This window comes from Cyrtonyx montezumae, unplaced genomic scaffold (genome assembly GCF_038088225.1).
Source record: "Cyrtonyx montezumae isolate F1298 unplaced genomic scaffold, pur_monq_1.0 scaffold_23, whole genome shotgun sequence".
NCBI lineage: Eukaryota > Metazoa > Chordata > Aves > Galliformes > Odontophoridae > Cyrtonyx > Cyrtonyx montezumae.
In genome coordinates this window covers 352,843-377,969 of record NW_027071970.1, presented here as the reverse complement: position 1 = coordinate 377,969, position 25,127 = coordinate 352,843, and the positions used below count along the sequence as shown (strand labels likewise).

The following is a 25,127-nucleotide window of genomic DNA, read 5'->3' as shown; positions in this document are numbered from 1 at the left end:
GGGACAGAAGGACCTTCCCTAAGCCACTCCTGGGCCCTTGTTTCCATTGTTCCCATTATACCCCTGAGGAGGAGGTGGTTTGGGGCCCAAATTTTGATAACAGATGAGCAGAGGGGTGCATGGAGCTTGGGAAAACTGAGAAGAGGCAGAAATGGGAAAAACAGAAACAGACAAAGAGAGAACAAAACCTACCCGAGCAGTGCGGCAGAAGAGGAGGGCCGAGCCCCCCTGGCCCCACGGACTGAGGATGTATTACAGTTTTTGCTTCTAGTTTCTTTATTTTGTATAAAGGATAAACAAATAAAGTATGTTTTTGTGTTTACTGATTATTTATTATACTTTTAGTCACTGGAAGCTCTGACTTTTTCTATTTTGGAGGCTGGGGAAGGGTGGCAGTAAGCAGAGTGTGGGAGGATATAGCAGGGTGGGGGGGGAAGGGAAGAAGAGAATAGAAGAGAATGAAAAAGGAAAATAAAAAGTTGTGTTCTGAGTGCACCATGGGTTTCCTGTCCCCACTGCTCCTTGCAGAGGCCATCAGCATGACCAGCTCGTGTTGTTCAATGTGAATAAAAACCATTTTAGTTACCTGCTCCGGCACCTAGTCCTTTTCATTGTGGGGTCTGAGTGATGAGCGGCATTGAGCTAATATTTAAAATGCAAAATCAAGGCACAGTGTTACCCCCTCTCCAACCCCCCCACCCCCAGCCTTGTCTTGCAGTAAAAAGATATAAACAGAATAAATTACCTTTCCTTGCTGGCTTCCAAGAACCCCTCTCTCTGACCTGAATTTTAAGTCTCAGCGTGGCAGTGCTGCCTAGAGCCGGTGATAGATGACAGGCAGCCACCTCGCTGCGTATTTTCCCTGTTCAGCCAAGCGGAGGAATTTATCTTTCCTGTGCCATGATCAGCAGTAATTAGGGGCCACAGCCAAGCTGGGGACACCCAAAGCACTCAGCACAAGGGAAACTGAGGCACAGAATGCCCTGGTGGGACCCCAGGGCAATAGCGTGTGTACGGGCAGCGTGAGGGCCCCTGCCGCTGTCATGAGGGCTGCAAAATGGAGCACAAGGGCACGTGCTGACTGCTATTGTTATTAGCATCATGTTATTGATGTTCTGCTAACCAGGGGGTGCACCAACCCACTGCACCCATCCCAGGCTGCCTGGGGGGGAGGCTTGGGATGAAGTTTGGGACTTTGTGTGAGGAGGTTGGGGTGCAGAAGGTTTTGGACCCAGGATAAAAAATTGTGGGAGAAGGTTGGGCTGACCACTTATAATTAACTGCATGCCTTGTAATAAGACACTCCAGCCTCTGGTGCTCCCTAGAAACACATAAGATATTGCCCACAATGGAGTGGTGGGAATTTGATTTATGGGGTGGGTGCTCTGGGAAGCACAGTGTGGGTCAGCCGGGCCAGGGGGATTTACTGGGGAAAAGGGATAAAAGAATGCGGGAAGGAAAGGGCTCCTGGGTGGTGGGTGGGCAAGGGGAGCCTTATTAGCTGCTCTGGAGGAGCAGGAGGAAGGTGAGAGGGGTTTGGGGTCATGAAAGAGCAAAATGGACACTGAGGTGAAATAGATCAACTGGTGTGAGGTGGAGCAGTGGCGGTAAACTGAGCCCCCGTTGGAGCTGGGAGCCCAAGTGAGAGCAAGGCCCCACAGTCCTGCCAAGGAACTACCTTGTTGCAGACAATGCAGCAGAAATGGGAGAAGACTAATAATTAATAATCATTAGAACAATAATGCATTGAGACAGTAGCAAAGTAATCAGTCAGAGAGGGAGCACTCACTAATTGGAGTGAGGAATCATAGTGCCAGTCACAGGGGCTCAGGGACGTGGCTGTCCCCAGGGCCATTTGTCAGGGTCACAAGGAGGGATGCTGCCACTCCTCAGTTTCCCAATCCTGCATAGCAGCAGGTGCTGGGCACATCCAGCAGCCATTACCGCAGCACAGGGGGCCATGGGTGGCGTGGGGGGCACAAGGGGCGTGGTGGTCACTCCAGGCCCAGCTGGCTCTTCAGGTCCCTCAGCAGTGCTGCTGTCATGCTGCTGCCGCCGCAGACCACCAGCACCACACGGCCCAGCGGATTCTGCAGGCGGCCCTCATGCTGCAGCTTCTGCAGCCGCCCTGAGTAGATCAGGGCCAGTGCTGCGCCACACGCTGGCTGGACCAGCATCCGCTCGTCATCTGCAGGGATGGGGACACACTGAGTGCCTGTCCCCATCACATGCTCCTGAAATCTCTGTCCCTGTGCCCCACTCACCCAGGAACTTTTCCACAGCACGCACAGCCTCAGCATCCTCCACCACCTCTGAAATGATCTGGATTTCCTGGGCACACTGCAACGCCCGCGCTGACACCGTCTTGGCCCCCAGGCACTTGGCTATGCTGAAGAACAGTCAGAGTAGCCCCAAGACCCTCTGCTCCCCTGGGGCTCCACCACAGGGTTGGCTGAGACCTGCCAACTCATGACACGTGGCTCACCACCAGAAGCAATGCCCCCTGCTTTCTCATGTTCTAGGTCTCATCATGTTGGGGACCTCTCTGCTGATGGAGGCCTCCCCATGCTGACACCAACACCCACCTGGTGATGTCGGGCAGGGTGATAAGGTGTCCAGCCTTCAGTGCTGCATGGAAGCTATGGGCCCCCCAGGTCTCAGCAGTGATGATGGGGACATCGAGCCATCCCACTTGCTGCAGCCCGGCCACCACACCAGCCAGCAGCCCCCCACCTCCCACTGCCAGCACGATGGCGTCAGGCTTAGTGTCCAGCACATCCTTCAGCTCCAGGACCAGGCTAGCATGGCCCTGCCTGTGGGATGGGGACAGTGAGCGGCTGCCTGTGGCCTGTCCAGAGCACAGGGACAGGTAGCACTCACCAAACCAAGGGGTGGTCAAATGGGTGGATGCTGGCCCAGCCCTCATTCTGTGCCAGCTCTAGGGATCTCTGGTTGGCTTCATCCCACACCTGGGAGGCAGTGGACACTCAGTGGGGCTGCAGCCCACTCCAGTGTGCTGTCCCTGTCACCCCTCTCTTGCTGCCACAAGGACAGCAGAAAACCGCATGGGATGTGGGTGACGTATTTTGAGACAGGGACACTGGGTCTGCGCATATCCATGACCTTGCAGAGGGGTGCAATGTCACCCTAGCCCCAGCATGGTGTGTGGGTGCTGTACCTTCCCGTAGATCTCCACTGTTGCCCCCAGTTCCTCCAGCCTGTGCACAGTGCTGGGTCCGGTACTGCTGGGCACCACCACAGTGGCTGGCAGTCCCAGCTTCCTGGCTGCATACGCTGTGGCCATGCCTGCATTTCCCCCTGCCAAAAGTGGGGGGGGTTAAGCAGTTCCACCTCCCGATTCCCCCCCCCCCCCCCCCCCCGCCCCCAGATCCCAGGATCCCATCCCAGATCCACAGGATTAACTGTGCTGGGGGGAGAAGGGACACCTGACCTGGAGTAGCCCCAGCCCCCAAACCCTTTGAGAAGGCACAAGAACAAGGTGTCAGGAACAGGGGGGTGTTCTCCACCACCCCCATCCCACAGTCCTCCTGGGCGCCACGCAGGTCCCAATTACCTGAGGAGCAAACGAAGTGCTGGCAGCCCTTCCTGGCAGCCTGGGGGGGAGGGAAAGAGACATAGGAAGGATGTGGCTATAGAACCCCACCATGTCCCAAGGCCTCACACCCATGTAGCACACCCACCTCCTGGCAGAGGTGCCCAATGCCCCGGATCTTGAAGGAGCCAGTGGGCTGCACGTTCTCCAGCTTCATGTAGACCTGGATCCCTGCTGCCTGAGACAGGGACAGGCTCTCCAGGAGTGGGGACACAATGTGGAAGGGCTTCTCACCCCCCTGACACTGGGCTGCCATGTCCACAAGATGACACGTGGCACCTGGCATCTGCGGGGTTTGCTGCATATCTCAGAACGATGTCTGGAGACCGAGGAGGGCAAAGCGACGTTGGAGGGACTGCGTTTGCGTCCCCAGGTCCTGCACCAGAAGTGTACTTTCCCGGAAGATTTGAGGACTTTGTCCCATTGGCAGTCAGCCCATGTAGGCAGCTGTGCCGTAGCTTGTTGGCACCGGAAATGACATAACAGTTGAACTGCTTGGTGAGCACCCCAGGGACAGCTCTGTCCTGGACAAGGAGGAGGAGGATGGGGCTTTGGGGGAAGATCAGCTGGGGCTCCTGTCCCTCTGCTTTTGTCCTCCTGACTGGAGGGCTTGAAAGGGGGTGAAACACACCAGGCAAGGCAGCCATGTCCCTGATGAAGCTGGCCATGAATGACAAAGAAATCATACTGTCACACCATCACTAAGCCTCAGAGCCAACAGCCCACAGGCAGGCAGGCCCAGCAGGCACCGTGCCCCACTCCCCTTGGGGTACCAGGTGGTGACATGACACCCAACCAGCACCTGCAGTGTCAGGAGGATCAGCAGACACAATTGGCACAGCTTCCCCCATCCTCATCACACCCTGCCCATCCCCATCTCTGTACTGCTGAGGAGGTGACAAATAAGTTGTGCACCAGGAGTGACAGGGGCACAGCCAGGTCCGAGGCTGTGGGACATCAGCCAGTCTGGACCCATTGGGAACCTTGTACCTTCAAAGCACTGTCTAATGTAAGCACATTAATCCCCCAGTAATGACCTCGTTATTCCTAACAAGCTGCACCGCATGGAGCAGATCAAGGGAGCTGCAATAAGAGGATTTTGCACTGGAGGTTTTGGGGCTGGGGGGGGACACAGGTGGCTGAGGAGGGGAAACAAAAGGGACAAGGATGGTTACCCTGTCCCAGGGCAGGCACTGCCCCAGCTCCTTCCCTGCTTGCCTGTTCCAGCTGGCCTACAGCCAGGTGCTGTGCACACTGCTGATGCTCCAAATCCAAAGGAGTCCTTGCTGAGCAGTCTGATGCAGAAACCAAGAACCCTGACATGCTGCATCCCAGCGCTGTGCTCCTGGGGCAGCACCCAGCAGAGGAGGGAACATGCCAGAACAAAGTCTCCTGCACCAGAGGACTGCTGCACACACCACAGAACATAGGCTGAGCACAAAGCACAGCCATCAGCACCTCTGCTGCATGCAGAGCGTTTTGCTACACCAACCCTGGCCACTCACCCCTCCCTGCCATGCAGCTGTCTGAGTACCAGCCCCCACCTCCTGGAACCCCTCTTCCAGAGACAGCCCCAAGAATCAGGAGCCCTGTGGGAGGTATCCCTTCTGTGCTAGGTTTTGGGACTAATGGTCGGAGCCCACTGGCAGACAGCCCATTATGCAGCAGCAAAAGGTGAGAGAAGTGGGGGGGAGAAAAATGTAGGGGGCAGTTCCCTGCAGCCTCCCATCCCACAGACACAGGGAAAGGCATGGAGATGTACAGCATTGGCTCAGTCCCAGCGGACCTTGATGGGGGGAAACCTCCAGAGGTCAGGGTAGCCCATGCACAGCAGGTGGCTGCAGGGGGATGTGATTCAGCGGAAGGTTGGCACATTGTCCCATGCTGGCCTGCTGGCAGCCACCAGCCCAAAGGTGTGGGTCATGTCAAAGAAGGTTGCCTTATGAAAGGGGAGTGGAGGTGTGATCTCCAGGAAGGGATGTCATAGCAGGGGCCAGGGCAATGCCCACCCTGGTGTCACTGCTGCCGTGACAGCGCTGGCACAAGGTGGCAAAGGGGTTGGTGCCATTAGCTGGGTTGAGATTGGAGCGAGTGGAGATGGCATTCTCAGTGTTGTGGGGTGGGTTGCAGCACCTGCACTGTTAACAGTGGGTCCTGCAGGTGGCTGTTGGACCTGCCAGGCAGTAGGGAGAAACAGATGAGGCTCAAGAAGGAACGCAACGACTGCGGTGAAAATCTGACACAAAGACTGGAAAACCCCTAGGGGTGAAAGCTGGAAGAAGATGCAGGGGGCCAGAACCCATCTCATCAGACAGACCATAAAATCCATGTCATGGACCTGCATCTGGTTCCTGCGGAAGACCTGGGTTCTGTGCAGAGGTTCTTGTCATAGGTGAACCAGTCACCATACTTCTGCACTAGCTCCAGGTTCCCACTGGCATTGAAGATCTCCTCAAAGTACCTGGACAGGGGGGCAGGAACAGTCAGCCCTGCCTGCCCTTCAGCATGGGATGGTAGGGCTGGGCAGAGAGGTGAAGCTGGATGAAGCTTGCAGCATGTTGCAGCTGTCCCAGTACCCCTGCTGGTACAGCAGCTCTGTCTTATCACCCACATGCAGGAGAACTGTGAGCAGCAGCCCCACTGCTGGCAGAAGGGCCACCACCATCAAAGCGCCATGCCACCAGCAAAGGAAGCCCACCCTGGCCCACTGGGCACTGTAGGGCGAGAGGCACTCACAGGATCTGCTCCAGCACCATCAGCAGGCCCTGCTGCAGGGCAGTGCGCCCCGGTGAGCACACCTTGTAGTCCACCAGCATCCACTGGCTGCTGTACCTGAGGGAGAGCACAACATCCCTTGGTGGACACTCCAAGGAGGGGTCATTTCTCCCCTCCACCCCACTCAGATGCCACCGTTGAAGTGCAAGAAGATGCTGTCCCACTCAGTGCAGCTGTGGGCCAGCCAGTTGGCCACCATGTTCCACAGCCACTCCAGGACGTTGCCCTGAGGCCGCAGGTACTGCCAGCATGCCTTGTCACTCACTGTTCCCAATGGTGGTCTCCACTGCAACCTGTGGGGACAGGGCTGAGCGAGGCCAGGGCACAGGTGGCACTTACCAGCCTGCTGCTCAGGATGTAGAAGTCATCTCCACAGAAGATGGTGCTGGGGTAGCAGGAGAACACCTGGACGCTGCCTGGAATGCAGGTGGTGCCTGGGGAAGCAGAGTAGGGGCTCAGGCAGCAGGTGGGGACACAGCACAACCTCCAGCCCCACACACACTGCCAGGCTCAGTGTGGTAGGGCAGCGTGTACTTCTTGATAAGATGCAGCATGGCTGGTAGGGTGCCCAGGTGTCGTGGGCCACCAGCAGGTCCTGGCAGCAGCTTGAGCAAGAATACCAATGCCCAGCGGGCACTGCAGGGCTGAAGGCCACCTCCAGGTCCTCCAGGTCCTCCCCCGGCTGCAGCAAGTGGCAGGGCATCAGGCCAGGGCACTCCCTGCTGACCACTGTTCCCAGCTTGGGGTAGGGAAGCTCGGTGCGCCCAGCCCGAGGGGTGGGGGAGCACATTCCTCACAGGAAACCAAAGGGTGCGAGGCAGTCGGCGGGGAGGGCCATGTGCCCGCAGTAGCTGTCCTTCAGTCCCTGCAGCACCAGGTGCACCCTGGGGAGACAAGGAGACGGGGGAATGGGGACAGGCGGTCCCCACGGTCCGGGGACGGCTCCCGAGGGCTGCAGGGTCCCGGTCCCGGCCCGGACGGCCCCACCTGGCGCCAGTAGGTGCGGTCGCAGCCGGAGCCCGTCTGCTCCTCTATCCAGGCCAGGCTGGCCTCCAGGTAGCTCCGCAGCCGGCGGCAGTACTGCGTCTCGTAGCGCAAAGGCCCGCAGCAGCCCACGGCCGTGTTCACCCACTGCATGTAGACGAGCTGCGGTAACGGCGCTGGCACACACCGTCCCCGTCCCGCTGCACAGGTCTGCAGGCTGTCGTTGAAGGACGCGTTGGTGGCCGCCTCGAAGAACACCCACCTGGAGCACGGCGCGAGATCAGAGCGGGCAGCGCCGGGGTGGTCGCGCACGGACCCGTACATCCCCGGGCCCTTACCCGACGGCCCGATTGTGGTCGTTGAGCTCGGCCCAAGCGACGGCGGCGGGCTGGCGGCTGGGCAGCACGCGGAGCCGGCCCGAGCCGGGCTCCAGCAGCACGGAGGAGCTGCGGGGCGGAGGGGTCAAGCCGACCGCGGTCCCCGACAACCACACGACCACGGCAGCAGCACTCACGGCACCGCCATCGCGGGAGGGGCCGGGCCGACCCCGGAACAGGGGCGTGACGAGGGGAAGCGGGCGGGATGCGAAATAAGCCACGTCCCCACACCGCGGCCGCCCGGGTCTCGTGCGGCCTCTCCTCACCCCATGGGTACTTCTTCCCATCGGTCCCACAACGTCCCCGACGTCCGACGCTTCTTCCTCCCCCTCTCCATCCCAATCCCCTCTGCGTGGCCCCAAACTCCCAGCCCCACGCAGGGGGGATACGGCCGTCAGCACCCCGGCCACGCCGCGCCCGACAGGGGGCAACCCCACGGCCTCCTTGCCGCGGCCGCCCTGCCCCGCCGTGGATTCTGCGCGGTGTGTGACGCGGGCGGCATGGGAGCGCAGCAGCAGCTGCAGCCTTACGCAATCTCGGCGGTTTACCTCCCGGTCCCGCTGCACCCAGCGGGTAAAGTCCCCGGGAGGTGCCAAGCAACAGAGGGCTCGGAGCCCCCCATCCCGCGGGGAACACGCATCTCCCCCGGCCCGGCCCGGTCTTGTGGCACCTGCCTGGTAGCATCCCGACACCCCCTCAAGTGCCCGTCCGAGACCTGGCACGCTCGTGACGGCGGCGCTCTGCCGTGAGGCCAACCTACGGCCTCGCACCCACGGCCACGCTGAGCGCGGTGCCCTAAGAGCGCCGGGGCCTCGGCCGGGTGGACCCTCTGCCCCCTCTTCCTGTGCGACAAAGAGGCGTTGTCACTTTAAGAGCGTAGGGGGGCGGCCCCTTTAAGGCGGGGGGGAAATCAGCTGCCCGAGTACAACGGCGGGGCTGCGTGACATGCTGGGTGGGGGGTAGGGCGGGTTCCCGGATGGTCCCGCTGCCAGCGGAGCCGTGTTCTCGCCGCTCGTCGGATCTCCGCTATTCCCCGGATTTGGGTGCCTCCCTGTCCCGCTCAGCCCCTGCTTTTCCGCTCCCGCGGGAGCGGAGCCGTGGCGGCTCGGTGCGGCCCGGCCTCTTTTTATTCCTATTTCTGTTTGTATTTGTAGTTCTATTTTTAACACTGTTCCTATTTTATATTTTTATTTTTCTTTCCCATTTTGATTCCTATTTCTGTCCCTGTTACCTGTTTCCGTTTGTGTTTCTACTCCCGCTCCTATCCGCGTCTCTCCCCCACCACCTCCCCCCGGCCATTGCTCCCGCCCCCCATGAGCGCCAGCTCCCCCTCGAGCCGTGGGGTGCGATGGGGCCGCTGTGGGCGCTGAGCGTGGCCGGGGCGCTGAGCGTGGCCGGGGCGCTGGCGGGGCACGACGGGTCCCAGCGCGCGGGTCCGCCGGCGGCTCTGGACGCGGGGACCCGGTGTGGCAGCGTTGGACACGATCGGGGCGTGGACGTGAGTGGGGACACGAAGCGGCGGGGGTGACGGGTCCTGTCCTCGTGTCGGCCTCTGCCGCCGCCCCACGGATGTGAGACGGAGGGGGAAACTGAGGCAGGGACGGAAATGCGGCCGCGACCCCAGGAGGAACGCTGCCCGTCCGCCGGGGACGCGCCTGGGACGCGCCTGGGACACGCAGCTCTTCCCGCAGTGCCGCGAGGTGCGGAAGCACAACAGCTCCGACTGGTGCCGCTTCGTGCGCAGCACCCCGGACTGCCGCCTGGACGGCGGCTTCCTCGACTACCTTGGGGGCGCGTTCTGCGCTTTCCCCGCCGCGCTGCTTCCGCTGCCCGTCGGCTTCTACGTGAGCGCGGGGACGGGGGAGGCGGACTGGCGGCCCCGTCCGGGGATGCTCGGCCACGGGCGACGCGGCAGCTCTCCGCCCGCAGGTACTCTGGCTCCTCTATCTCTTCGTCATTCTCGGAGTGACGGCGGAGAAGTTGTGAGTAACCCCGGAGGCGCGCGGAGCAGAGGACGGCCCCGCGCCGCGTCCCCGCGCCGCTGTTACCCCTCTCTGTGCGCTTCCAGCTTCTGCCCCAACCTGTCTGCCATCGCCACCAACCTGAAGCTGTCCCACAACGTGGCAGTATCCTTGGCGGATGGGGGCGTGGGGCTGTGGAGTGGGGGATCATGGGGACCTGGCACGGTGGGGTGCTCCTTGACGCTGCTCTCCATGGTGTTACCTTCCTGGCCTTCGGCAATGGGGCACCGGATGTCTTCAGCGCCGTGGTGGCCTTCTCCGACCCACGCACGGCTGGGCTAGCAGTTGGGGCCGTCTTCGGTGAGGGCTGGGCTGGCCGGGGGCTGGGGGGGCAGGGACCCCGCTGATTGGGCTGCATTGCATTGGCAGGCGCTGGCGTCTTCGTGACCACGGTGGTGGCTGGGAGCATTGCCCTGGTGAAGCCTGTCACAGTGGCCTCCAGGCCCTTCTTCCGGGACATCACCTTCTACATGGTGGCTGTCTTCCTCACCTTCCTGGTCCTCTACTTTGGCCACATCACGCTGGGGGAAGCTTTAGGTGAGTGCCATAATGGTGCAGGAGCAGATGGGAGCAGCCTATGGGCCCATAACCTCTCTGTCCCCACGGCAGGGTACCTGGGGCTCTACATCTTCTATGTCTTCACTGTGGTGCTGTGCACCTGGATTCACCGCTGGCAGCATGGGGATAGGCCGCCCCACCCTGGGCCACAGGAGCCAGGTAAGGAGTGCTCTGCGGTGCCAGTGAGGTATCTCGACACTCCCTCGCTTTCCCCTTGTTCCCCCACAGTGATACCAACAGATGCTGAGGAGCAGGAGTCCTCAGGCAGTAACTGTGGGGAGTACGGTAAGGTGGGCTGTGGGGCTGTCTCCAGCAGCAGATTGGGCTGGGGGACTTTTGTGGAGAGCACAGCTCTGTGGCCCCACACAGGTGAAGAGTACCGGCCCCTGCTGCCCTACCGTGAGACCTCCCTGCAGATCTTCAGGACTGCCCTCAATCCTCTGGACCAGCGCAAGTGGAGGAGGAAGCCCTGGTACTGGCGGCTCTTCAAAGTGCTCAAGGTGAGCAGGAGGGTATGGGAGAAGGGCAGTGTGCTGGGGGATGTGGCACTCATGAGCCCCCTCCTCCCAGGTCCCTGTGGAGCTGGTGCTGCTGCTCACTGTACCTGTGGTGGACCCTGACAAGGAAGACCTGAACTGGAAGAGACCCCTCAACTGCCTGCACATCATCACTGGTCCCCTGCTCTGTGTCCTCACCCTCAAGTCAGGGGCCTGTAAGAGTCTATGTACCCTCACAGACCCCAAGGAGAGGCCAAGACTGGGATGGCCCCGAAGCCCCACACTGAAGGCCTGGCTTGCAGTGGGATGGCCTCATCCTGCCCATCCCCCCCAGGGTCTCCCATCAGGAGACCCATCTTCTTGTGCCACTGCAGCCAGGGCCCATCACTGAGCTCGTTGGGGCCCCTCTGTTCAGGTCTCAGGGGAGAAACAGGGCAGGAGAGCACTGGCTTCAGGGGACAGGGCTTGGTGTTATGCCCCAGTCTGGCAGGGTCCTCCCCAGCCTGTGGGGCCATGAGGTTGCCCTTTCTCTCTCCCTGATGCAGATGGGCTGTACCAGATCCAGGGCGTCTTCCCAGTCTGGGCACTGGTCACTCTGGCTGGCTCCATCCTAGCCCTCATCATCTTCTTAAGCACATGCAATGAAGTGCCACCCAAATACCACTGTGTAAGGTGCCCCTGTCCCCGAGCAATATCTGGGAGAGGACCGTGCCTCTGTTGCCCTGAGAGGGTACAGCCAGCACCCAGCTCATCTGGTCTCGGTAGGTATTTGCCTTCCTCGGGTTCCTGTCCAGTGCTATGTGGATCAATGCAGCAGCCACGGAGCTAGTGAACATCCTGCGGACCCTGGGCATCATCTTTGAGCTGAGCAACACTGTGCTGGGCCTGACCCTGCTGGCATGGGGCAACAGCATTGGAGGTAAGGGCCCTGCGTTATCCAGCTTTGGGGCATGCTATACCTTAGTGGGATGTGGGCAGCACACAGCATCTCCCGTTCTTGCCCTGCAGATACCTTCTCTGACCTTACCATGGCACGGCAGGGCTACCCCCGCATGGCCTTCTCTGCCTGCTTTGGGGGCATCATCTTCAGTATCCTTTGGGGAGCTGGGTGCTGGGAGGCAGGTTGGGGTGCTACTCGGGCCTTCTTCTAGGGGGATCTGAACTGCGCAGGATCCATCCTGAGATCCCCCACAGGGAGGGAAGGGAAGAGGCTCTGCCTCCCCAGGGAACCCCAGACCATGCCAAAGCCACCTGTCCTCGAGCATTCTGAACTTTGATGGCCTACCCAGCCTGGGATAGAGAAATGGTGCTGTCCCCACCTCCAGGGCTGGGGGAATGCTGTGCTGTTTCTTCACCCTGAACTGGCCTCAGATATTCTGGTGGGTGTGGGGTTGGGCTGCCTGCTTCAGATGACCAGTGGCCTGGTGGTGGTAAAGGTAAGGCTGCTGGCTGCAATACAGCAGGGCTGGCACTGGCAGGACTTCCTTGTCACCCAATATCCCTTTGTTTCCCCATCAGCTGGAGCCTGACAGCCTCCTGGTATGGATCCTGGCTGGGGCCCTGGGGCTGAGCCTGGCATTCTCTTTTGTGGTAGTGCCGGCGCAGTGCTTCCAGTTGGGCAAGGCGTACGGCATCTGCCTCATCCTCTACTACTTAGCCTTTCTCTGTGTGGCCCTGCTCACCGAGTTCAGGGTGATCCACCTGACTGCCACCTGAGTGCTGCAGGGCCATGTCCCTGCCCTGTCGCAGCCCACAGGACCACGTTTGCTCTCTGACAAAATTGCTGGTTGTGTTTGGGGAAAAGAAAAGGATTTTATTAGGCACTAGCCATCTCCTTGCTCTACTCTGTTGAACTTTGTTTAACTTGAGGTGTCTCTGAACAAAGATGAGGGTAAAGGCTTGGCTGCTGCCCCAGGGCACAGGACTGGAGCGGCTGGTGGAGAGCACGTGCTGGGATACCCCTTTACCTCTGTCTCCATCTGGGCTCCTCTGGGCCAGGATCAGGGCTAGCAGCCATGCACTATGGGGAAACTGAGAAAGTAAAGGCTTGAGTGCAACTTTAGGAATGTCTATTGCTGCTCCTTGTAATGAGTCTTCAGCAGGTGAATTGAAAGAGCAAGCAGAGGTGTTAAGGTGATGCAAAGCACCAGAGCAGGTTAATGCATGCAAAGCTGATGAGCAGCCCACAGAAGCCTGCTTTTTTTTTAATTCAGGTTGAAAAATATTGTTTGTTTTTTATTGGACACGCACAGCATGGACTGAGCTGTAGCAAAGGACTTGGTACTCAGATTCCCACAAGCCAATAGCCTCTGGCAAAACTAGATTTAGACAGTGTAAAAACTGACAACTTGCAATTAAAAACTACACAGCCTCCGTGGGTGGTGTTTACTGCAAGGTAGTGTGTGCAGCCGTGGCTGGGGGCTGGGTTACAGGGGAGGACCTGGGATTGCTTGGGGTGAGACAGAGGCCCTGCAACACAGCCTAGGGCCACAGCTTCCTCTGGGGTCACTGCCTGTGCATTGCCCAACAGCAGTCACATGGCAGCTGAAGTTGCTGGCGAAGCAGTACAGTGCATGGGCATGGGTCGGCGCTGGCTGCAGCCACCAGCTCTGATGCCACTCCCAGGGATGCACTGCTGTAGGTAAACCCTAGTGCTGCTCTGTGAGGACAGAGGATGGTTGCACAAGCAGCACTCTGTTGCTGTCAGCTTTCAAGCTCTCCTAGCCTGCTTCTCTTTCCTTCTGGGCTCAGGTTGTTCCTCAAGTCTCTGGCTGGATAAGCACTTTCATAAGAATTCAGATTCAATTTGCTGGCTGCTATTGGCTCTGCCCTGGATTTACTGCCTCCAACCCCAGCTTTCAACAACCACCATGCAACACAGACACTTGAGGTGAAGGAGCAATGGCTTCTGCAGCCCCTCCTACCCCTCGGGGGTAGCTACAAAAACAAAAAGTTTGAAAACATTAGTGTAATACACAGAAGAAAACTGGCAGGGGGTCAGAATCTGGGCTGTGAGCTGGCAAGGGCCAGGAGCAAGAATTCATGCATGTGACAAGTGCTCCTGCAAGCAGTTGCCACGGGGAGAGGGCGGACACAGGGATGTGGCAATCTGTAATCTGAAACCAAGCCCTCCTTCCAAAACAAGCATCAGGAGGAAAGTAAGCTGCTGCTTCTAGCTTGAAAAATCTAGAGAACGTTTTACAGACATGTCCATAAAACTATAAATGAAAGACCAGCATACAGAATCCTGCAGTGTTCTTCCCTTGTTCCCTACAAAATGATTGTCTCGTTAGTCTGTGGGTGGGGGGAATGAAGAGTAAATAGCAGGGGAAGCCCCAGTACTAGAACTTTTTTTTCCAAAGAAGTAAATTTCTGTGATCCTCCTTGGCTAAAAAACAAACAAACAAACAAAAAACACCAATACAGTGTGTACATGGGGACAAACCAACATCTCAGTACAGAACCATAAAAACCACACCTGAGCCCCACAGCCCAGTCTAGGGGCTTCGACATTGCTCCCCAGCACCAGAGCCCTGCCCCCATGTGTGAGCAGCTCAGTGCCCCTGCAGCACAGCATGAAGCTACAGCTACAGAAAAAGTCAATGACAGCACTGGCATAGTAACAAAGAATTTAAACACAACCACATTTTATTTTCTAACTTTCACAATGCTCCCTCAGCCCCAGGACTAGCACAGGTAAGTCTCCTAGGCTGCAGCCCAACACAGCGAAGCAAGAGAAACGATGCAATGTTCATTAATTTATGGTCAAATTTATGATTTGGAAAACAGCCCTTTAAGGTCCTTCACAGTTCAGCTCAGAAGTAGTTTCATACCACCTGGAGTACCCAGAAGGGAAACAACTGCCCAGAGGCACCCAGGGAATTTGGCTGTTCAGAGATGAGGAGCACAGATCACACTGCCTGCCTCTGAAAATCTCATCTTTTCCCCCAAAAATGCTCTCGTCTACTCATGTAGGATCAGTCTATCCATCTGTCCTTGTGCCATGTGGTGGTACTACATAGAAAAAAAGAAAAACGGGTATATGGGATGTGTGCCCATTCCCTACATCCCACTGCCCAGTTCACCCAGAGGAAGGGGAAAGCCTCCCATCCCTGCTAGGTCCACTGTACATTTGAACCTGAGAAAAGATCAAACAGCAAGAGGTAAGGGGAACTTCCATGCTGAGATACACTCTTCACTCTCAGCATTTTCTGTGGTGACAGGATAAAAAAGGAGCTCAGAGACACGCTGTCACTACTTCACAGTAATGAAGCACAAGAGATGAAGCAACCTGCAATCATCCCACAATTAACGTGTCAGAGATGGCAAGGGAGCCCCATTCCCCCTTTCTTTTCCTTCCCCAGCTACCAGGTCTGGCAGCCTCCATGCCAGACACTGAAAAGCAAGCAGGTGAGAAGAATCACTGTCCTTCACAGTTCTGCATCCAGAATTCAAGGGAACAGTAAAGCCCTTCAGCAGAGGAACTTCCTAAGATATGACCCAGTCAGCATTTGCCAGCCTGAGCAACAGTTCTGCACATGCTGTGCTGTGACTCACCCTCCTGTTCAAACAAAGCAATGACCTAGCTGAGGGCCAACCTGTTCGATGGACTCTATCCATAAGCTTCAGACCCACGCAGAAATAAGCCACAGGCTTGCAGCTACAAAGTCCTCTCCTTCACAGTCATCTATTTGAACTAATGACTGGCCAAAGACTTGCCATTTACAAGCAGGTGGTGAAGTGACAGAGGTCACCCTGCAGAATCACCCTTCTCTGAAGTTGAGAGCTGAGGGATTTTAGAGGTTATTCTGATCCTAGGAATCCCAGGAAGTACACTGGGCATAACTGACATGCAGAGGTGCAGATACTGGACAGCTACAGCAGAGTTTGTCTCCTCTGTTTTTCTGCCCCTCAGTTCTGGCACCAGGTGCCACAGAATGGCTCGAGGACAGCTCAACAGTCAGAGCTGGATCTACTAAAGGGAGTGCATCTAGGTGTACCAAAAGGAGGGAAAAGGCAGACTGCTCTTCAAAAGCTGAAGTTGCATATCATGCCCCTTCTTGCTTTGCAAAAGGAAGGGTAGAGAGGAAAAAGACAACAAAAAACAAGCACCAAACAAAAACAACCTCTCTCCTTGTTCTTTTATTCCTAGGTTAATAGTACCCTTTAAGTGAAGCAGACTCTCAAAAAGGGCTTTTATTTTATTTTTTATTTTTATTTCTAAATTCTAAGCATGTAGCCTCAGTGCATGTCCTGCTGTTAATGGATTACACATCCCTTTCCCCAGGGTTTGTTACTGCTAAGACAAAGAGCAGGCTTAAGCTTGGGAAGCAGTTCAGAGGGAGAAGGTCTCCATTTCTGTCCAAGAAGCTCACTCTGTGCTGAGCACAGGCATCATGCTCAGTCTGGTTGTAGCAGTCTTACATGGGTCCACCTGTTTTTTTTTGCTGCTTAATGGAAGAGCTTTCATCCCTAATGCCAGCTGGTACATGGAAGAGATCTATGTACATCATCCCAACGTATATGCTGTGAAGTAATACTCTACGTTATTGCATAGAAGGCAGCTTGCACTAGTCAGGCCTAGATGACAGTCTGGGAACGTTGTCGGAGGCTCAGGGGCTTCAGAAAGCTCTGGGAAGCAGATGCAGACTCTTGCAATGGTATCTGGGATTCCTCCTTCCTGGAATGTTCCTCATACCATTCCTGTGACAGAATATCAGAACAGATCAGCCTCAGCCCTGAAGTTGCTGCACAGCCACCAGCAGGACCCCCAGTCTACAAGGACACGTCCAAAGCCCTGTTTTACAGCCCAGTCTCCATATCAACCACAGCACAACCATGAAGGATGTGCTCACATATCAGCACTCACAGCCTGAGCAAGAAGGAGCAACTGTGGCTGAGCTACAGCTGGCTGAGCTGCCAGGCCTGACAAACCAAAGCAAGGAGACATCACACTCAGCTGTTCCCCAATGTCCAGAGACTGTCACAGTGACATCACAGTGATGTCTGTGGCTTAGAAAACTGCACCCAGGATATTACAAGACATTACATCCCTGTGTCAGAGACCAAGCAGAACAGGCAGGGCGCTTAACTGTGGACTATCATTCCCTCCACAACAATTAATGTGCTTATTTTTGTTAGCAGGACTGAAGACTCAGCCACAAGCTAGCTTCCCAGGGCACAAAGGAAACATTCAAATGGTTATGAGATTAATGCTTTTACTGCTAATCATAATACTAGTCCATGGTCCTCAAAAAGTAATCAAATTAATGGCATAAGCCTCCTAACCTTGAAGAACACTGACAGCAATGCCTTAAACAATCCAGAGAATCAGCTGACTTGAACTTTTCCCATCTTCTTTTGCCTACTATTCTGAAGGAACAAGTGGCACTTGCAGACCACTTAGTTTCTGCATAAGACACACCCAAGCTCAAACACAATCACATCTGAGTGCCTTAACAAATTAGCATTGTGCAGCTAAGTCCCTGGAACACACCACACACATGCTCTTAGCCCAGTAACCAATGCCCACGCTCATGAGCGTGAGTAAGCTTGGCAAGCTGAGCAGCTACACGTAGCCAGCACTGTTACTACCACTGCTGGTGCATATCATCAATACAGCTGGGTTCCTGAACCCACCGAGGAGGCTCTGACACATTTAACAAAGTCCCCAAACACCAGCACCGATGAATCAAAAGCACAATTCCTCTACTGCCTGCTCTTTTCACAGAGCTGCTCGAGTCTCAGAGGGAGAATGCCTCCTGTGTTTAAAAATGTCAGTTTGTAATTCTAGGCAATGTGAATTGTTCTGCTTCCTGGTACTTCCAACTCATCCACATACCTGAATCTCCTCCTCATACATCTTCATACTCAAGTCACTCTTCGTCCTCGATCTGCGTCCCAGAAACAACGTTGACACTTGCTAAGGAGTTAGGGGGGAAGGAGGAGATCAACACATTCATCAGTCACTAAGCATCTCACAGGAGCAGTGCTGGAGCTTCTGGCATCCTTCAGGAAGATGCCTGTCACCCACTCAGGAGCTTAGGCTATTCTAAGCTCTTCTCATTGCTAGGAGACAACGGCATTTTAGAGCACACATGACTAAATACAGGCCTCTGCTCCAGGCTGAGAGGTATTTACAGGGATCCCTGAAGGCTACAAAGAGCTGCAGGAGACCAGCTTAAATGGATACAGCTCTGTCAGGAGCACTCAGTTTTGTCAGAAGAACATACCATCTGGAGCAAGGCTCAAATTCAACCTTCCAAAGGAAGATCGCAGCTTAGAATACTTCTCATTTGCTTAGTGCATACAACTTAGTTCACAGGCCTAGACTTTTTAGATCACATAAGCAGAAGGCTGAGTTATGAATAACTCTCTGCCTATGAGTCATCTGAACAGCACCAAAGAAACTCTAGACCATCATTCTGTACTCCACTGCAAGGCTGAAAACATCATCCTTCAGTTAATTGTCTTGAAGTCTGTTTTTAAGTAGCATCATTATTCTTATTCTGTGTGAACAAGAACTCAACTTTTAATTACCAAGCCAACCACAGTAAGTACAGGTCCACTAAGGGACTATAGTACTGGCACTTCATATATAAAGGATGCACAAATATGATAGCTGTTATTAAAACAATCATTTAAACTCCTCCCAGAGAACTGCTGCAAAAGCCAGCAATTCTCTGACACAACAGCACTTAGCCAAGTCAGCTCATCTTTCCAATTGTCCATCCTGTTCTGGAACAAAAAGGTAAGCAATGATGTGATAAGAAAACTGTGTTTGGAATCAATGTGAATGCACTGTTGCATTATGCTTCAAGACTGTTCAGATGAAAGTATATGATGGCACAGAAAGAGAGACAGGAGAATAAGAGAGCAGCTTTTCAGGAGAAAGATAAATATGCTCTTTCCAGCCAGTACTGGGCCAGGAGAGCTCTATGTAAAGTCTGCAGGTTGTAATGAGTCTTTCTCAGGGCTATTTAGAGGACAGAGGAAATTCAGCTGCTACTTTTCCAAAGCAGCACAACTTCGTGCCAGCTCCACAGAGTCCCTCTCTACAGCTCAGCTCTAAATATGACAAAGATGCATACAGATTTCCTCTGGAAGATAGCAAAAAGGTACCTGTGGGCCTGGCATGTCTTCCTCTCTTCAAGCCAAGAACCTACATTATGGGTTTCCTCTTACCCCATGTTTATCCATCTGCAAAACAATCTTCTGCAGCTGAGAAGTTTCGGTGTCAGCTGAACTCTGCTTGTACAGCTCGATTATCCCAATCACTTCCTCCTTGGAGATCTCCTTCTCCAACACAATGCCATTCTCTTCTGGACAGGCAAGAAAAAGAAACAGGTAGAGAAGTCAGGAAGATGAATACTGCTTCCACAACCCTGGAAGGCAAAGCAAACAGGCCCAAGCTAGATGTCAGGTACAGTCTACATCTACTTTCTTGACTGGAACACATAGATCCTTGTTCTCCAACAAGAGAGGGATGAAAAAAATTAGCGTGCAGAGCCAGCAAGCATGTCTCAGCTTTTAAGATACCAAGGAGCCTGATGTTTTAAAGCCTTGTAGTTTTTGCTACCTGCAAGCTAACCAGCAAAACAATCAAACACTATTTGCTGCCTTTTCACCTTCAGCTGCCCAACACAGCTTGAGAAGTAAATGTTAACTAATGCCTTTCACTGCACCCTTCAAACTGGGTACATGAAGAATCAGGATGAAGAATGATTCTGCAACTAATAATGCCTGGCTCCTACTGGCATGATGCCACGCATCTGGATCTTCTGGCACCTAAGAAAGATCAGATGAGCTAATCACATCTACTCCTATGACTGGGGTCTTCACTGCATCTTTCTGTGAGGAAGATTCCTCTGGCATTAAATATACCACAGTGCAGTAGCTTCTCTCTGCACAAAATTATAAAGAATTAAGATTAGTTTACAGAGAGTTTGAATAGATAAGTCTGGGTGTAAATCACCTAGGAATAGCAGGGAAGGCCTTCAAGAAATGACTATGTTGACGTTGCCTAAATTAGAAGGCCTTGAAGCTACAGATGCACAGCTCAGGAAACAAAGGACAGTGAGGAAGTGATGACTCACAGAGGTGTGACAGGATGGAGAGACCAGTCACAATCTGTTCTTAAAAGGTTCAAAAAGGTATATCCAAACACAGCATATGGTCACCAGTCTAAATACAACTGGGAGACAGAGAAGACTAGACAGGCAGCATTCCTTGCTCTCCATGGCAGGGAGAAACAATGGGCAGAACAGAAAGGTCAGATAGAAATATTATACAAAAGGATAAGAATGAGCTTAGGAATTCAGGCTTTAAAAAAAATAAAAATTAAAAAAAAAAAAATCTTGTCTTTGCTAGTCAATTGATCCTCTCCTCCAGACATAAGACACCAGAGAGAAGATGCAATGTTATGGGTCAGCCAGTCCTCAGTTCTGACCTTCTGAATCTTGGTTCTTCCGAGTGTAGTTCATGCGGAAGACAAAAGCCTCCAGAATAAATGCCACAATGATTGTCATCACCACCTGGGAGAGGACATGAACAGAAGAGATCAGGAGGCTGCTGCTGGGGGATTCTTGCAGCCCAATTCAGCAACAGACAGCTGAGCATTTTGGTTTGTGCTTCAGCTCCTGGTGTTCCAATATGCACATATCCCAATTCACACATCTGTCTGAAAGTCAACTGGTGACAGTCAACCACAAAGGGGCCCAAAAAAGGCTGTGCTGACCTAGTCTTTACCCAAGGCCCAGACTTGTGCAGCACCAACTTCGTCGATGCTCATAAATATAACTTCCTGCAAGTGATGTGGGCTCACACCCTTTTCTGGATGCCATTATGCAGAGGAACAAAGCTGTGCTCATTTAGGGATGGAAGCTCCCTCAGTAACACAGTAAAAGCTGTTTCCCCTCAACATCTCCTCAGTTTGATACAGGAAGCATCTTCAGAAACTTACCATGGTCACAATATAGAAGATCATGAAATAGAGGCGGCTCCAGTGAGTGGTTTCAGATGTCACCCCTTCCTAGAGAAGACAAGAAAAATGTCACTAGTACACAAAAGTAGGGAGAACTTATTATTAACTGCTTGCTAACAGAAGTAAGGCAGCATAAATTCTGTCCATCTTTATCATACTCACAGCTCCATAGCTAACCCCAGAGACTGCCTTCACAACTCTCAGTGCCCCAACTGGGTCTTGAAAGTAACCTGTCTCTAAAAGCAAAATGAAATGTTCCTATATGCAGACACACTGAACACTCAAGGCCTGTGGTTGTATGAACCATTGTTACTATGAGAACACAGCTCGGACAGCAGGGTGATAAACTGGAATATAGCGTGACTTCACTTGTCCAGACTGCAAAATTCAGCCTAGGGTTGGTCAAGTTCAACAAGAAAACATGTCAGGTGGCATGTCATAGAGGTCAAATATCACCCAGGAATTTAAAGGAACAACTGCATGACAACAGCAAGTGACAGTGCTGGGACCTGCCCATCTCCAAATGCTAGGGGAAGAAATCAGTAGTAGCGTGAAAGATCAAGCTCAACTGGCAAGAGACTGTGCTGTTTGTAGCTGAGGTTTACTTACCATGATTATGTACCAATCATTGACGACTGTCAACTCAAACAGTGTAACTGCATACAAGTAGAAGAAAAACAAAGACAATTGCTTTATCCAACCTGACCTGCTTTAGAATGATTTCTAAATAAGGTACTTGACAGGGTAGACTGAAGCAAGATACCAAGTTTCAACACAACTAGCAATTCCAGACACAGAATGCAGGTCCTCATCATTGCAATTTGTCATCTTCCCTCTGATGACAAAAGAGAGTAGATGCACAGAAACAGGAACGTGGCTTAATCTGTATTTCTTCAGACTAAGAAACAGACTTGACCCTTTCCCAACAGAGCATGGATATCTCTGAAATTCCCAGGAGATAAGCATCTCTGCTCACAGATTAAGAAAAACTGTTAAGAGTAATTACCATATTCAAATTATTCTTCATCAGTTGGTTTAAATAAATACATTAGCATTACTGCTAGTTCTATAGAAGGAAAGTAACCTGAAACACTTCTTAAATATTTCTGGAAATCCAGACTGCTTACCAGTCATAACAGATATGCTTGCTTAACACTGGCTTTTAAGAGATGAGTCTTGACTGTTGAAAGTGAGCAAGCTATTACTCAGATGACATTGTACAGAAGAGAAAGATGTTGTCTGAGGTGTGCTAGGACAACTCTCAGAGAGTCCAAGGTCTACATGAGCACTGCAGTTCTGCTATCCAGCTCTGCAGGAACACAGATGCACTATGGAATAACCTTTGCTAGGGAAAAAAGTGTCCTTACCAAAGCTGTTCAAAATGTTGTCAAAGTTGTTGAGATAGTAATAACCTTCTTCCACAGATGTCTTGTTGCCAACTGTGTGGTTCACCCAGTGGTATGAATCTGCGACTGTGCTTGTGCTGGTTGAAGAAACCATGACAAAGAATGAGAAGAGAGCTGCAATATTATTTTGTTATAAATACAGAAATACAGGTTATAAATACAGAAACACTTAGAAGGTGGTGAGCTGGGTGGTAGTTTCTACCTCTTGGCTAAAACTAATTTTTCTGAGAAGAAACCTTCAGAGATTAGCACAAGCCCAGAGAGTCTTTCTAATTGTTCAGCAAACATGAGACCAGAGAAACCAAATGTTTTTGTCTCCTCAGCTCACATCCTTTAAGCTTAGCATTTCTACATGGTTTGCCATCACTTAGGATGCAAAGGGCACAGGATAGCTTAGCTCACAAGATGAGGTGAATTCAAAGTGAATTTATCTTGTAGAAAGTTAGGTCTAAATACGTAACATACATCAGAGCAACTCTAGTGTAACAGAAATGAAAATCTCAACTTTGCTCAAGACCTGAAATTAAAAGCGTTCCTAGTTACAATATCGGAAAGAAGTTCTCCCAGTGTATCTACATGAGGAGCAATACAGGTCTCATTAAAACCAATCAAATATTTCCTTTCCAAAAGCAGTGTAAAAGCCATATAATCCAATCATACCAAGAGAAGTGAAGCATGTCACGTAGACTTTCACAGCACACTGCCTTAGCTATGAAGCCCCATTCATACATTTTCTGTTCCTTTCACCCTCCAGGAAGACAGGGCTACCAGAGGCACAACTACTGGCTTAGCACCAAACACACTGCAGACAGAGATGGATTTGCAGCACTCACTTGCAGCAGTTCGGGTAGACCACACCAGCAAAGAATTCCATTCCAATGATGGCAAAGCAATAGTAGAAGATCAGCAGGGTTAAACCTAGGCTGGAGGCAAAAACCACAAATACTGTGCTACTGAACTGTTACTAAGGCAGGGAAAATACAAAGTCACAGGCTGGTTGCTCTGGAAGGAATTTCCAAGGTATAGGAAGCAGCACTGAAAATCGACACACCATGCTCATCGTACTTTCATTCATAAGGTCTTAGGACAAGGAGCTTTCCACTCACTCAAAACAGAAATGTTCTGGGCTGTTGTAATTTTTCTTAGATTTCCTCCCAGACTGTACTTTTTCTGCTAAAAAAACTGTGTAGTGAAGTTTGTTTAATTAGAAAACCAACACACTGGCTCTGCCCTCTCCACATCCTTAGATGCTGGGACAGTGCCAAGAACAATGCTCTCTACCTAAAATGCTCTGCTCCAAGAAAATAACATCCAACGATGCCCCACACAAACACCAAGCTCCTTCTGCCCCACCATTTCACAATAATGCTCTGAAGTGTCTGTATGAAGAACAAGGAAACAACTGGGACTGAGTGCATTCATCCCGATACTCCTCACAAATGGGCCTCGCTCTTACCAAAAGTCAGGGGATAGAAAAGTTAAACATCAACTCTTATTTATCCTAACATACAGAAACAGGAAGCATCCCAGAATCATAGGATCACCAAGGTTGGAAAAGTCCTAAAAGATCAGCAAGTCCAATTGTCCACCTACCACCAACAGTTACTAAACCATGTCCCTCAACACAATGTCTAAATGTTCCTTGAATACCTCCAGGATATTCAAGAGCTTCCCATCACAAACTGCTCCAAAAAAAAAGGGACCCCAGCCCTAGACATTAAACTTCACACCCCTTTCTCCATCCAGAGAGAGTAAATCATTACCTGGCCATCCTTGGAAACAGCTCAAACATAGTGTCCAGGACATTCCTGTAGCGTTTCTTCAATTTAAAGAGTCTGAAAGGAGAAGCTAGAAGTTACCTACGCACTGCAGCTTCTCCAGAGCTGCTGGGAATATTAAAAAATATCACAGCTCTCTGTACCTCCCAGGTTAACAAACAGGTAAAGTTTCCTGACACCATATTCATAGGATCTCCACTTGTTCTCTGTTTACCTAACATTCTGCTGTTCAATGCCTACGACACATCCAGGTAGGTGCCTACAGGATGAATGACTCGCAAGGAAAGGCCCGCATCTTATGCAGCATGATGAAACATTTTTAAATTATTGTTTTTATTTAGAAAAAAAGTTGCAAGAGTCAAAAGATGTACAGAGTCAGGACTCAATATCCTTCTCTCCAGACACAACCTTTCCCGAGTTTACTCTGCGACCATATAAAAATCAATGAAAGGAAACCACACTGCCTGCTAATTTCAAATCTGTCAATGCCATCAGCCTTTATGAAGAAGCAAAGGTACCAAACACAAGCTTTGGCAGAGGGGCAGCAGAGAAAACATTCCACCCTCCCACTTGAGCATCAAAGTATTCTTTAAATCCTCACTGAAAAGCTGAACTGCATTAGCATGCCTTTAACAAAGCAATACTTTGCTTCTCAAATGCCTTCCACCTACTCCCCCAGTGGACTGCAATAGTGAGTGGACCTTAAAACAAGAGGGTTAAAACAGACCCATTTTAGTGAGCAGCAAAGAGGTTACAAACCTCAGTCTTGCTTAAAGCGAGATACAGCCAGAGCAGGGTTGTACTTCACCCCAGAAAGCAGTATCCTTTGAAAACTGTAATTTCAGGTAATTCAATGGAAATTATTATACTGGCTCAGACTGTCTCACCCTGACAGAGGAGCTTTTCTCTGAACAGCATCAGACAATTTAGAGGAGGTGTAAGAACCCCACGAAGGCAGACATCGGATAATCTGCCCCCAGTAAATCCCTTGATCTCTATTAGAGATCAGCTTAAGCTCCAGAGCATGGAATTTCATATCCCATCCGAAGTTTTTGTTATCATTCATTCTGATAACACTGGCTAATCTCATTACTCTACATGATTCGTGTTTGCCATGGTCACGTACCCACAGAGCA

The 25,127-nt window shown here is 52.4% G+C and overlaps 4 protein-coding genes across 6 annotated transcripts in view; 1 reads left to right on the top strand and 3 right to left on the bottom strand.

Annotated features, from left to right (window-relative positions):
- Positions 1 to 252: 252 nt before the first annotated feature.
- SDSL (serine dehydratase like) lies at positions 253 to 4,950 on the bottom strand. Of its 2 annotated transcripts, none has more exons than XM_065738748.1 (7): positions 3,702 to 4,943; positions 3,575 to 3,614; positions 3,179 to 3,318; positions 2,881 to 2,969; positions 2,586 to 2,813; positions 2,265 to 2,389; positions 253 to 2,188 (listed from the first exon to the last, which is right to left on the bottom strand). In XM_065738748.1, exons 1-7 carry the CDS (start codon positions 3,915 to 3,917, stop codon positions 1,995 to 1,997), a joined length of 1,032 nt encoding a protein of 343 aa, XP_065594820.1. In that variant the 5' UTR covers positions 3,918 to 4,943; the 3' UTR covers positions 253 to 1,994. The 2 variants fall into 2 exon arrangements, with proteins under 2 accessions (XP_065594820.1, XP_065594821.1); XM_065738749.1 differs by having other exon boundaries at positions 2,100 to 2,188; positions 2,265 to 2,459; positions 3,702 to 4,950.
- A 425-nt stretch (positions 4,951 to 5,375) lies between these two features.
- On the bottom strand, positions 5,376 to 9,064 carry PLBD2 (phospholipase B domain containing 2). Its single transcript, XM_065738701.1, is given in 16 exon segments — positions 5,376 to 5,552; positions 5,623 to 5,754; positions 5,756 to 5,788; positions 5,919 to 5,990; positions 5,993 to 6,074; positions 6,166 to 6,238; positions 6,351 to 6,445; positions 6,508 to 6,653; positions 6,655 to 6,709; positions 6,711 to 6,822; positions 6,891 to 6,944; positions 6,947 to 7,107; positions 7,186 to 7,272; positions 7,368 to 7,634; positions 7,711 to 8,591; positions 9,032 to 9,064. Coding segments are annotated over 16 exon segments (2,451 nt in total). The 3' UTR covers positions 5,376 to 5,384.
- A 19-nt stretch (positions 9,065 to 9,083) lies between these two features.
- Positions 9,084 to 13,025, top strand: SLC8B1 (solute carrier family 8 member B1). Its single transcript, XM_065738735.1, has 15 exons — positions 9,084 to 9,247; positions 9,441 to 9,593; positions 9,679 to 9,731; positions 9,818 to 9,874; positions 9,964 to 10,070; positions 10,140 to 10,307; positions 10,380 to 10,487; positions 10,557 to 10,613; positions 10,698 to 10,828; positions 10,899 to 11,040; positions 11,371 to 11,492; positions 11,591 to 11,744; positions 11,834 to 11,914; positions 12,197 to 12,261; positions 12,344 to 13,025. Exons 1-15 carry the CDS (start codon positions 9,098 to 9,100, stop codon positions 12,539 to 12,541), a joined length of 1,746 nt encoding a protein of 581 aa, XP_065594807.1. The 5' UTR covers positions 9,084 to 9,097; the 3' UTR covers positions 12,542 to 13,025.
- A 2,635-nt stretch (positions 13,026 to 15,660) lies between these two features.
- TPCN1 (two pore segment channel 1) overlaps positions 15,661 to 25,127 on the bottom strand; it is a 47,249-nt gene continuing 37,782 nt past the window's right edge. Inside the window, exons 19-27 of one of the 2 annotated variants that reach the window (XM_065738733.1) lie at positions 23,977 to 24,048; positions 23,047 to 23,136; positions 22,175 to 22,290; positions 21,417 to 21,463; positions 20,787 to 20,855; positions 20,274 to 20,358; positions 19,010 to 19,146; positions 17,667 to 17,747; positions 15,661 to 16,528 (exon numbers count right to left, since the gene is read on the bottom strand). In XM_065738733.1, the coding sequence (XP_065594805.1) occupies positions 16,406 to 16,528; positions 17,667 to 17,747; positions 19,010 to 19,146; positions 20,274 to 20,358; positions 20,787 to 20,855; positions 21,417 to 21,463; positions 22,175 to 22,290; positions 23,047 to 23,136; positions 23,977 to 24,048 (820 nt within the window). In that variant the 3' untranslated portion in view covers positions 15,661 to 16,405. The remainder of the gene's footprint in view (positions 16,529 to 17,666; positions 17,748 to 19,009; positions 19,147 to 20,273; positions 20,359 to 20,786; positions 20,856 to 21,416; positions 21,464 to 22,174; positions 22,291 to 23,046; positions 23,137 to 23,976; positions 24,049 to 25,127) is intronic. The other variant, XM_065738734.1, reaches the window with a different exon arrangement.

What these genes read in the sequence shown, in the direction of transcription:
- SDSL (XM_065738748.1), bottom strand. Translation starts at nt 3,917, where the DNA reads ATGCAGCAAACCCCGCAGATGCCAGGTGCCACGTGTCATCTTGTGGAC. An exon ending in CAGTGGAGATCTACGGGAAG is followed by an intron (nt 2,970 to 3,178) that starts GTACAGCACCCA and finishes ACTGCCTCCCAG; the next exon opens with GTGTGGGATGAAGCCAACCA. An exon ending in ACCCTGCCCGACATCACCAG is followed by an intron (nt 2,390 to 2,585) that starts GTGGGTGTTGGT and finishes ACTGTTCTTCAG; the next exon opens with CATAGCCAAGTGCCTGGGGG.
- SLC8B1 (XM_065738735.1), top strand. Translation starts at nt 9,098, where the DNA reads ATGGGGCCGCTGTGGGCGCTGAGCGTGGCCGGGGCGCTGAGCGTGGCC. An exon ending in CGCTGCCCGTCGGCTTCTAC is followed by an intron (nt 9,594 to 9,678) that starts GTGAGCGCGGGG and finishes CTCCGCCCGCAG; the next exon opens with GTACTCTGGCTCCTCTATCT. An exon ending in GTGGCCTGGTGGTGGTAAAG is followed by an intron (nt 12,262 to 12,343) that starts GTAAGGCTGCTG and finishes TTTCCCCATCAG; the next exon opens with CTGGAGCCTGACAGCCTCCT.